This window comes from Crocodylus porosus, unplaced genomic scaffold (assembly GCF_001723895.1).
Source record: "Crocodylus porosus isolate Cpor-Errol unplaced genomic scaffold, CroPor_comp1, whole genome shotgun sequence".
In the NCBI taxonomy this organism is placed as follows: Eukaryota; Metazoa; Chordata; order Crocodylia; family Crocodylidae; genus Crocodylus; species Crocodylus porosus.
The window spans coordinates 4,605,474-4,618,259 of record NW_017728927.1 but is presented as its reverse complement, the minus strand read 5'-3'; the positions used below and the strand labels follow the sequence as shown (position 1 = coordinate 4,618,259).

At 45.3% G+C, this 12,786-nt stretch overlaps 1 protein-coding gene across 1 annotated transcript in view; it reads left to right on the top strand.

The window, feature by feature from the left end:
* Nucleotides 1-12,786, top strand: part of CUNH16orf45 (chromosome unknown C16orf45 homolog) — a 67,979-nt gene that overhangs the window by 32,778 nt on the left and 22,415 nt on the right. Inside the window, exon 2 of the mRNA XM_019541801.1 lies at nucleotides 11,052-11,125. Coding sequence (XP_019397346.1) covers nucleotides 11,052-11,125 — 74 coding nt within the window. The remainder of the gene's footprint in view (nucleotides 1-11,051; nucleotides 11,126-12,786) is intronic.

Genomic DNA, 12,786 nt, shown 5'->3' with positions numbered 1-12,786 from the left:
CTCCTCTTAAACACCCCCAGGGTAGGAGCCTGCACCACTTCTCTTGGAAGCTGGTTCCAGACCCTAGCCGCCCTGACCGTGAAGTAGCGCCTCCTGAGAGAGAAATGAATATACTAAGGCATGTTTTGAAAATTAGTTAGCTACATAAAGTTGAGAATATTTTGATCTGGGGTTCAGGTGGTCTATGGGTAGGCAAACTAATTTTTTACCTGCGCTACTATTGGGATCATGCCAGAGTTTTTCTTACCATGTATGGAAAAATCCACCGTCAGAAAATGGTACTTCCAGGATTGACGGTGATTTTGCTGACGCTGAGATTGGTCACAAAACTCCATGAGTGTCATGAGAGACTGTTTCAGCCCAAGACAACATGAAAGTACTGATGAAGGTGCAATTAAGGCAGCTTTTGCACGTCCTGTATGAGACAAAGCTTTAACAAAAAGAGATGACCCCATTTGTTTCAAAAGGTGACTTTAATCATAGGATTTTTGACACCGAATCTGACCTTCCAGGCAGGGCTAGTTAGCAATCTGTTACATTAATTGCCAGCTGTATGTCTCCCAATCTCAGCATCACTAGGTGCTGAATAACAAGGTGATAAACATACACCATAATGACTTAGACAACCTGTGCTATATTCTTCTTCATTAAAAGTTATCTGTGATTTCACAGCTTCATAATTAGCAGCTTCAAGAAACCAAGAAATCTCTAATGAGTTGACAGGGACAAAATGGAATAAAACAAAATTGGTTTTAGAAAAGGGATTTGTGTCCCCTTTTGATTCCCTTCTACATCAACACAAAGCTCTCAGATATTAAAAAGAAATAGCCAGAAAAATATATTCCAAGTTTAGTGTGGCTGCCGGGTAGGTGGCTTTCATTTCAGGTGAAGCCCAACCCAGCCTCTCTTGCTGCCAGATGGGGAGAAATCATATTGCCCATCCCCCCAGTATTTCTGACTGGAAATTTACTCCTGGAGACTTGATACTTCCCTTTTATTTCAACAAGTTTCTTCCTCTGAGTTCCAGATATCTCCCTCCGTATTCCCTTCTTCCCCAACTAGTTTGTAACAACCAAACCCATTCCTGATCAAAAGCTCATCTCTTTCAGTAGATTGTCTGCTGGGGCCAATCTTGGATGTTGAAAATGGGGATGCAGATGATACAGCACACCATCACATATAACCCAACACATATTTTTCTCCAGTTAAAGAGAAATTAGGGTCTTTGCTAATATGCTAGGGAGTAGTGCTATATTATTCAGTTTTAAATCAAAGCAAAAAACAAATATAACTATTGGAATAAGTGCTGATTTGCTAGAGCATCTATAAAGTTTCAAAAAGCAGCATGCTAGGTAAAAAATAGTCAACGGTTATTGGTTATTGGATCATTAATCCTGTAATCATTACAGTTAAATGTATGCCTCTTATTCAGATTCACAAAACAAAGTATAGCCTTCTTGAATGTTTTGACAGTGCTTCCCATACTTCACTATCAGTCATTTCTACACCTGAGTTAATCTTACCATACCTTAAGTTTTGTAGCTAGAGCTAAAAGCAGCTGGCAAGGCTCTGAAATAGGAGAGATATCACCAGGCTAACAGACAGCAACACTGAAGAAGAAAGGATAGTTTGAATAGTAGAACTTCAAGACCATTAAAAAGAAGAGAGGGTTGTTAATACCTGTGAAACAGAGAGAGGTTAACAGGAATCAGGAAGATGATAATGAGCCATGAGGTCAATTGACTCTTCCACTACTGCCTGAATAGAAATGCCTCTACTTCTCCCAGGCAGTTGGTTTTAAAGTTTGGGTAGAGCAGGAATCAAAGGGGTGGGGGGAGGGGGGACGTGCAACTGCACCAGAGCTCTCCCTCAGATCTGCCTCTGATGCTGATGTAAAAATTTTAGCCCATGGTTATGCACTATCAATCAGTTATGCTCCTTTCTACCAGGCTCCATTAAGAGGGGTTCACCTGTCTCCTTACAACTTTACTTATCAGGCAGGAATATGTTGTCATGAAACTGCAAATTGAATAGGCCAACCAGGCCCATTAAACAGAGGGTAAAGAGAAGGAAGGAAGGGGACCCACAAACTCAGTTTGCTGAAAATGTGGATTCACTTTTTATCTACAAAAGCAAATTCAAAAGGCTTTCAGGTCCAATAAAAAAAGAATAAAAGAACCTCAACCACAGTCCTACTGAGGCTCCAAAGAGACAGTGGATCTATTTCTAGCTTTCAAAGCTAGTCAATAAAAGTAGCAGAAGCTCTGTAGGTACACTGAACTGCTTGGCTTATGCTGAAATCACTGAAGCAATTACTTGGTGTTTACTTACCTGGTTTTGTTATTACCTGCAGGAAAATAAACAGGAAAGCTAGATGTTCAGGAAAGGCCATGAGCCAGATTCTCAGATGGTGTAAATCGTCTTTGCACCACCACAGTTGTTGGAATTAACTTTATTTGTGTGGCGTGTGGGTCTGGATTGTTCATGAGTGGCTGCTTTCTCTTTGTAACTTGATGCAAGATGGAAATGGTGAAGGAATGATGAAATGGCTTTGGTTTGAATTTGAAAGTCCCCCGCGTCTAGATAATCTATTTACTTCCTAGGATATGCAAACATAGCACTAGCAAAGAAAAGGGGGCCTTTCTGTGCTCACGCTGTAGAAAGCAGGTCTAGTAAATCAGGGAACTATTTTTCCACTTCTCTGCTTAAATCAACCTTGAACCAAGTTGTACTGAAGGCTAAATAAGCATTCACTGAGTTCCCAGAATCTGGGCAAGCCTGGGATCGAAAAGGACCAAATATGAAAAGACGCTGTTTTCCTGGAAACAGTGGAAACTACACACAGGATCTTGTTTCTTCAGTTTTCCAGTCTGGTTTTGCATGTGGACAATTCAGATAAACAGTGAGTGAAAAACAAATAAATAATTGGATAGCAGCCATTGACTTAGGATCAGAAAGTCTCTTGCAAATATTAATTAATGCAGGACTGTGAATTAGAGAAGCATGGTCATCCCCTTTCTAGGAAATGAGGAAACAGGCATGAAGGAAGTAAGCGGCTTGTCTGAGATCACACAGGACATGTGACAGATTGGAAGCAAAATTCAAGGTTTACCCAACAAGACCATGCTTCCTCTTCAACAGTTGTTTAAGGTTGCAACTGAAATGCAACTGCAATGGTGCCTAACTATAACTAGCATATACGATTTTGAAACAGTCACCATCATTCGACAGTATTACTACCAGAGGCTTTGGGATCCCACATTTTGTAGTGCTTTTCCCCCTACTCTAAACATCTGAAGCTTCACCCCACAATGATTACCAAACTCTGTAGTACTTGTTTTCCTTCCAAATGATCATTACAGTTTGGGTTCTCCAGGAAACCCACTACATAGGATTTCCCACTTCTTTAAAAAATCTTTTTTTTTTCTTTTGTGAAAATGCAGTTCTGTTTAACAGCAGGATTTTAATCTATAGACACTGACTTTTATAATCCAGCTGTGTGAAATTTCACAAAAGGACTCAAATAATATTCAGCTCATTAAGTATAAATGTAATAGTCAAACACAAAACAAAAATCCCAAGGTGTCCAATACAAAGTAAGCACAAATCCCTTTTCTGGCTTTGTTAAGTATTTCAAAATATTGCTTAACTGTAACAATAGTGTCTCTAGGCAAAATTCTTCTCTTCTCTTGGCACAGCAGATCTCAGTGCCAGGACGCCACATGCTTAGTGGGAATACTGTACACATAGACAAACAGAGCAGAACACTTGAACCAAGAGCCAGAAATGGGTCAAGTTACAGAGAAATTACCTTTTCTAGAAAAATGTAAGTCAAAAGAACTTCCAGATGAAAAAATGTTTCTGCCCTACTTTTCCTGTATTTCTCTGCTTTTTTATTATTATTTTTTAAATTCACCTTTGACATCTACTACCTTCGCTTCACACCAAGACCTTCCTGGACACAGTTCAATGGAATTTTGCCTGTTTGCATTACCTTGCATTGCTTTCTCTCAATGTAGACTGTGCAGAGCAGCAATGACTCAGACTGTATATCTAAGCCAGCAGATATTATAGAAATGACTGTATTATGGCTCAGAGCATTCTTCTCCCGGTAAGTGGATCATAGAAGGACGTATCTGTGGGCTGAGTCACTATACTGGCTTACTGCAGGGCTCTTCAAAACACTTTTTCTTTTTTTTTTTGCTATTTTGTGACATGTTTATAAAATCATTTGCCCACACTATTTATGCATTATGAGTCCTTTTATATAACATGCTTTTTGCATTTGATGATATATTTTACAATATTACGAGGGATACTGATAACTTAGGTCAGTAATTCTCAACCAGGGTGCTTTGGGGTACCTTGAGATCCTCTCAAGAATGCCGCAGGGTGCTGCAAAATGTTAGCCCTGTTAAGTGTGCAAACATGATTAACAAGATAAACCCAGAGATTTCAAATAGAAATTCATGGTATTTAAAAACATTCCTTTTGTGGTCTTCCTGAGTTCTTTGCAACAGAAGAATTGTTCTGTTATTTTTCTGTAGCCAAAAAATGAGGGAAAATGAAGAGCTGGCATTTTCTGAGGGATGTCTTGCATCTAACATGGGGTGGCCTGAGCCTAAAAATGTTGAAAACCACTAACTTCTGCTCTGACAAACTGCAGTCTCTGAGCATGTATAGGATTTCACAAAAGAAGCCATTAAGGCAAGGACAGAGGAATTACAAAGAGAATGTAAGTAATGCTTGAAAACACACAGACAAGTTCAACCCTGGTGGAATCTGTTGAGATTACTTCAGGGATGAATTTGGCCTCTTATTAAGACAAAAGTGTTATTATGCTCATAACTCATGTAATTAAGCTAGGTACAGATATTACACATACATCAGCATAAGTAAGGACCTACCTAAATTATGGTTTCACAGATTTTGCAGAAACCCCGAAAAACATGTTCTCCATGACCACCGCAATCACTAGGGAATCTCTCATTGATTTCCAATTAAATAAACCAAAAAAAAAGGTAGTGATATAGACTGAGTGAAGGCATCCTCCACCAATTAGTGGTGAGGAGCGGGGCCACCATGAACTGCCAGCAAAATTGACTCTCTGTGCTGTGTAGTGGGCTGTGAAAATCCTGTTGTCTCGCCACAACTTAGGTAGGGCCCTAAGTATTAATAATTGAAAACTGGTTTATACCTGTTACAGAACAGACGTTTAGTGCTGGTTTAAAAATGGCAGAACCCAGTCTAAAATAGACCTTGGTGGATGGAGTTTCAGATTATTTGGTTTAAATTAAACCGCTCTATTGAACTTCTATACCAAATCCCCTTTCAACTCAACTTAGGTCATTGTCTGCTTGCATCCCAGGGGCTTTTGTGGCCTCCCCACTAACCCCCCATACAGCACCCATTGGATGCCTGGCTGCTCCGGGCTGTCATTGATCCAAGCCAGCACAGATGCAACAGGCGGGGGGAGAAGGAGGGGGGAACAGGGGGAAGGGGGTCTTGCGCTGGGCAGCAGGGACAGGCATACTCTGTAGAAGGAAGGACCAAGCCCCTTGCAGCTTGGCACCAGCGGCAGCTGAGGGGCCCGATCCTTCCTTCTAAGGAGCACGCCTTTTTCTGCTGCCCAGTGCATCTTGCTGGCCCATGCTGGTGCTGGCTCGTGCTGGGCTGCCCTAAAGGCTTGCACCAGGCAGCAGGAGCACTCCTTAGAAAGAAGGATCAGACACCTTGGAGCCTGGTCCTTCCTTCTAGAGAGCCAGGGCACACCTGATCGGTTGTCAGGCACACACCCCAACGCTCAGCTGTCACAGCGGACCCTTCCAGCAGAGCCCCATGGCATGCTCAACAGCCTTGGCAATCTCCGGCAGGCTGGAGGCATGTGGGTGCCTCTGGCCTTGGCCAGTGCAAGCATCTGTGTGCCCCCCCCAACTGAAGAGTGAACAAGTGCTCTGTTCACTCCCAATACAATCTGTGCAGCTTAGAGAAACCCATAGAGGTTGAATAGCTGTACCAAGCCTTAGAGCTCGCTTCTCAAGGAAACCATAATGGCTTTTCAGTTTACTGATGTCTTTACTGCAACTTACAGTGCTTCAAAAAACAGACCTATGGGGACTGGATGAAATGCACCATACACTGTACATCGTGTCCTTGGTTCAGTTAAGCTTGTTTGTGTATTGCAGCTTTCATGTGAAATATCTCAAACTGCTTGGCTGATAGATTAGCTGCCCTGGACACTTCATTCATACCATACCGAATGCAAAAAGGAACTTTGTAGTCATTACAAGGCAGCAGTCTCATCTACCTTGAGGTGAATGTGGGGGAAGCAGAGCAGGTATTTCACATAAGTGAAACAAAAACGTGTGGCATTTTCTGATCATCTGCTCTGAGCTCTTGCAGATTTACTATTCATGTAGAACATATGGTACCTTTCTGACAAAAGAGTCCCAGTAACTGGCCCCATTCAGCTTCTGTGAGAAAACTCTGCTCTACAGGACTGCGGGGTTGCATAGAGCGGCTCCACTTTCTCTGCACAGTAGAGGCCTCTTCTCCGGGATGCCACAGAACCACTTCCATTTGCTATTGTGCCTTACGTTATACAGGAGTGTCGTTAGGTTTACGGCCTTCTAGATTCTGAGTTCTGGGGACCAGGTTCCCTCTCTCTCATCATTCCCGATAGCTGTCTGTTGAGTAAGATACCCACTGGGAGCTGGTGCTTCCTTTGGGCCTTATCCAGTGGCTGCTACTGCACAAGGCTCTCTCCACTGAATCCTACTGCCTGGGAGCAGGGTGATGGGGAGAAGATGGAGAACAGCTGCAGAGACTGAAGGGTCCAGGGGTCTGTGAGGCTGGGAACCTTCACTTGTTTTTGAGTGGAAGGTGAGGTGAGCCTTGTTCATTACACACACACACATATACACACAAACACACACACCCCTCCATATCTAGACTTTATGAAGTCTTGTACTTGCCATGGGAGTGTAATTCGGTTCAGTTCTCCCTAAATTGAAAAGGTGTTTTTTTTTTTAAAAACACTGCTTCAATTTAAGGAAAATTAAATCAAACTAAACCCCCATGGCATGTACACAAGTGTGGGGGCCTAATCCTTACCTGCCTCTTTGGCGGTGGGGGAGAGGGGGCAAGGTGCTGGTGGGCCAAGTGGTCCCTGAGCTGCGTGGGGGCCCCCCAGGTGGCACGCCCCTGCTGGCACCCAGCCCAGGTGGTCCCAGGGGGCTCCAAGCCACAGAGGGAAGCACTGCCCCCCCGCTCCCCCAGCCACGGAGGGAAGCACCAGGCCCCCACACAGCTCAGGTAGGCAGGCAGGCCCGGGGAGAAGAAAAAAAAAAAAGATCAGGCTTGCTGTTTTGGTTTTTTTTCTTCGGTGGAGCCTGCCTGCACGGGCTGCTGCCAGGTCCCACAGCCCCTGAACTGCGCGGGGCTGACTAAGCCCCAAGCACATCAGCTTCCAGTGCCCTGTGCACTATTGCGCTTTGTTAGGCAGCAAACTAAAACACCTTGGACTTGTTTTATCTTGCTACGGGCCAAAGTCATTTAAAGTGGAATATGCTTCTGAGTGTGCAAACAGCAACACCATTAAACCAGTGCAAAAGGGCATTTAAGTTGCTTTAAAGGCCAATTTTGTGGTGTGTACAAAGGCCTTATATCCACAACTCTGGGTATGAAAACATAAGAGTTTACTAATATGTCCCCTGGATCTTATTTCACTTCCTAAACATACTGGCCAGAGTTTTTCCCAGTCAGCTGGATGGAGGGGATAAGACACAGGCTGTTCCAAACAGAAGTTAGGAAAGATGTTAGAAGGAGCTTAGGGAATCAGAGCAGATGGTGGGGTTAGCATTCCTCAGTCACCAAAACCCACCAGCCTGAGGGGCTGTGACTGGAAAGTTCAAGCTGCAGATGACATTCAGAATTCAGATGGCTGCAGGATTGTTTCTGCCATCACAAGCACAGTATCTTGTTTACTTATCTCCAAAGGGTTATGAGAGAGGAATGAAAAAGTTCATGTATCAGGAAAGAAATGTTGGGAATACAATATAAAGAAACCAAGTGCTGTTCATCCTGAGTGGGGGAACTAGGCCTGGCTGCCAGAAGTCCATGAGTAGAGAACTAGCATTGGTAGACGGGGCGTTGACTTTTTTTCTCTTGTGGGGAAAGTTCAGGGATTCAGCATTGCCCCCAAAAAGGACGGCACAGACCACAGAGGAGGTGTGGTCTGTAAAACCAGAAGAAGTTTAGATGGTGCAACCTCTTAGCAGCATCCCCCAGCATTTGAAATCACTGAGATAAACCTTGGCAATGACACCACTCCTTTTCCAAATTGGGCCCAAATTCTATAATCAGGGAGGAACAAATAGTATAGGAGCCTCAGCTGGTGCTTTGCTACTATACATTGGCCACGGCTTTGTACCTTTATATCTGAACGTGGCAGATCAGACTGAACATTTATTCCAAGAAAATACCTCCTGTTAACATAGTCATTTTACTCTAATATAGCAGTGCTTATTATAGTAATACAGAAAACTCAAATTTTACAAACACAGAATGGATAAGGAGCTATGTGGTTTGCTTATATCCCGGCACATTTTGAATATTGATTCTCCTAAGTGTTTGAGATTGTTAATTGATAAAAGTAATTTCAGTGCCACTTAGCATGATGAAGCTCAGGAGTAAAACAGACTTTGTTCATGGTCTGCATGAACCATGTGGGCAGCCTGAATGGAAAACAGACACCAGCCTTAAGGTCTCTGCCTTTTGGTCCCCTGGGTTACTCCAGACTAAGCAGTGATCAGTTTGGAATAACAACTCCAGGTAGAGGCAGATGATGAAAATGCAGGTTTCTTGTTTTGTCATCAAGCTATAAGATGGCCGGCTTGTCAGTACGCTGTACAGGGAGAGATGCTGGAAGAGTTCTTGCTTCCAGGTTTAGGAGAGCCAAGCGCCTTTGGAGCTCATGGAGAAGAAAGGAAGGCAATAATAAAGAAAGTTATCAGTCACCTCCTTGACACCTTCTTTAAGGAGACATATCAGCGGTTAAAGGATTAGCCAATGTTCCCTTCATACATGAAGTAAGGAAATATAGATCAGGCAAGATGGAGATAACCAAAGTGGCAAGTAATAAAAGGGCTGACACATTTTGATAACAAATAACTAAGGAATGGCCTGGGGAAGGGAGGATATTCAGTGTAGGGGCATGAGGGAGGAGGTTGGCTCAGTCTGTGATTATGAATTGGTTTGTCCCAGAAACACTTACTTCACCACTTCACACATATTTCTGTCATTTGATTGTATTACCCTCTGCACACGCTTTCTCTTCTTCTCTTTAACTCTCTCCCTTATATGAGCCAGTTATGGTACTGGGATTTCTAGCTTTCTGGCTCAAAATCTCAAAGGAAATTACCTGTTATAACATCAGTTTTGCCCCTTTCAAAAGGAAATCTGCAATAGTGTAATAATCTCTATGATGTATTCATCAGAAATGCAGCTGGCATTGTCTTGGATTGACAATAATCTACTGGACTTTGGTGCATGTGAAATAGGTTGGTATGCGAGTGTGGACAGAGCAGTCTCCGTAAGAGATTCAAAACAGCTGTCCCCAAAAGAGCCCCCAGTACATCAGCACAGTGCTGACAGAAGGGCTGAATCAAAATCTTAAACTAAAAGGAAGCATTTGCCAGGAAGATAATGCTGAAGATGACTAAATCCCAATGGAATACATCAGTATTTGTAATGTCCAGATGGTTTTGCTAAAGATTGTGAGCTGCATCCTGTGAAGCGCTGTTAACTTCAGTGAGAGTTGAATGTGCACAGCACATTACGTGATTGGGTCCTATCTGCGTTATATTATTCTCTAATTTTAGGAAGCCTTGTATCCTTTATTACCGTGTGTCTGCGCACCTCAGAACCTTTACAGCATCCTTCCATCTCCTGAAAAGGTGGAACAGTGCTGTTGTTGCCATTTTACTACGGGACAGAGCCTCAGTGGGCACCTAACTCCCAATGCTGGACCTTTGAGGAGCTGGACCGCACACAAAAAGAAGTGTGGCCATGCACAGCCTTTTCAAGGCCGTGCACCAGGAGAAGCTGGAGTCAAAGCCTGGCACGGGCTCTGCCGGCTCCGGGGAAATGCCCCTCTCCCCCGCATCAGGGCCAAGGAGTGGAGCTCTTGCCCGGAGCCGGCGGAGCCTGCGCCAGCCCCCTGTGCCAGCCTCCACCCCTGTCTTGCCTCACCTCAGGGAGGAGCCGCTGCCTGCCCCAGGGAGGCCCCACTGGCTCTGGGACACTGCTCTGCTCCCCCACGCTGCCCTGGGGAGCAAGGAGCACATGGTGTCAGAGCCCGGGAGTGGAGAAGTGTCCTGGAGCCGGTGGAGCCTCACAGGGGCAGGCAGCGGCTCCTCCCTCAGCTCCAGCCTCCAGCCCCTGACCCCAGCCCGCGGCCTCTGGCCCCCTGCCCCCTTCAGTGAGTGTCCCATGCCGCACCAAGGGGCACACTCGTGGACCGAGGTGGCGCGCTCCGCTGCTCCTTGGAGGGAACACTGAACCAATGTCCTACACCTTTACCCGTAACCATGCACCATTCTTTCTTCATTATTCCCTACTGGAGACAGTAGTTGAAAAATGTAACCACTGTAGCTCACAGCTTATTATTGTAGCATATATCCTGATACCTCTTGGGGTTTATTAAATGTTCAGGTACCCATTTTCAGAGGTGACCATAGAAAAGAAAAAAGGCCACTAGTGTGACAATAAAAGTATGTAGGCTAGACCAATACAGGGCAAATAAGCATTGACATGAGCAGTCACTTGGCGGGGCCTTATCATGGAGGTTCATTTGTTCTGCACATTGGATGCTGAAAGGTGTCAGTGACTGATAGCAGCTGGGTGTATTGGTTAAAAAATCCAGGCTCTCAGCAAAAGGGCAAATCCCAAGCAAAATGTGGTACTGCGTGCTTCACCTTGGTTTGGCTAATGCCACAACATGTCTAGTGAATGTGCATGTTCCTGACATCATGCCTTTTCTGTTTCTGCAGGATGGATGACATCCAGCTGTGCAAGGACATCATGAACCTTAAAAAAGAGCTGCAAAACTTAGTAGCTATCCCAGGTAACTACTGCGTCTATCTTACAAAGGACTATTACATTTTGAAACCCCAATAATGCCTGGCTGCTTGGAAAGGGAGAAACTTGGACCCTCCACCTGCTCAAAAACTGACACCAGATCCCATCTTAACACTCCTCCTTTGGCCAGAAACAGGAGTTACACTTGTGCTGAAAGAAAAAGCTTTCTTCTGGCACAAAAAGGAGAGTGCATGACCATTTAAGGGATTTCTTGTGGAAGAAAACTGGCTCTTCCAAAAGAAGTTAAATCAGATACCGATGAAGAAGATCTCACTTCTCCAGATCAAACTTGAATGTCTGTAAGGTTCTCTCAGTTGTGGAAGACACCCAATATCCCACAGTTGTTTGCTCTTTGTCTTTCCCTGCCTCCAAGGGAGAGGCAAAGGCAGAGAGCACTGGCTCTCAGATAGCCTGCCCAGAGGTGAGCTGACAGGGAGCCCTGTAGGGCGACTCGAGCCCTGTCCTGCCAATCCGCTGATTAGCGGGATGTGGGGAGCCATCCTTCTGCAGCAGGAACCATCCTGTCCCAGAGCCCTGGGAGAGTTGCGGACCTATGAGATTATACCCCACCTTGCTGCCTCACCCTGTGCTGCCAATCAACTGATTATCGAGACAGACATCCTCCGGTGGAGGGAACTCCCCAGTAGCTCTGGGAGGGTTCCTGCCATGGGAAAAGAGCACTCCTCTGCTTCAGCCAGGAGGAGTGAGCAGTGGGAGGCAGGTATACCTGGGCCTGGAGCCTTTCTGGAGCTCCAGGAAGGCTCCAGACCTAGGACAATACTCCCTACCCCAGTTTCCAACTCCACAGGATTTAAATGACACCCCCACTGCCCAGCTGAGTGGTGTGGGTGGCAACTTCAGAGCCATAGGATAGGGAATCAGAGCTCAGGAATCCATCCTCACCTTGGTTTCGGGCCCCTGCCAGGCTTTAAATGCCATGTGTGCCACACCACTGGGTTGCACACACGGTGATTTAGAAGCCTGGGAGCCAGGACTTGGGGGGAGGGAGGCTTTCCCCAGCCCAGCTTCCCTGTACCTCTGGTTTTACATAACACCATGTGCAGCCTAACTGGTGACTTAAAACTGGAAGGACTGCCTATTGTGTATATGCTTCAGCTCCCTGGCTAATTTTCTACTCATAGGTAGTTTCATAGTTGGTAGGGTAGGAAGGGACCTGAGCAGATCATCAAGTCTGACCCCCTGCCATGGGCAGGAATGAAAGTTGGGGTTAAATGACTCCGGCTAGGTGATTATCTAGCCTCCTTTTGAAGACCCCCAGGGTAGGAGCGAGTACCACTTCCCTTGGAAGTTGGTTCCAGATCCTAGCCACCCTGACTGTGAAGTAGTGCCTTCAGATGTCTAGTCTGAACCTACTCTCAATCAATTTGTGGCCATTATTCCTTGTTACTCCTGGTAATGCCTCCTGGTAGTTCCCCCACTGGTCCCCCCTGGTAATTTAATAGATGGCCACCAGATCCCCTCTCAGCCTTCTCTTGTGGAGGCTGAACAGGTTCAGGTCCTGTAGCCTCTCCTCGTAGGGCCTGCCGTGCTGCCCCTGATCTTGCGAGTGACCCTCCTCTGGACCCTCTCCATGCTGTCCACATCCCTCTTGAAGTGCGGTGCCCAGAACTGGACGCAGTACTCCAA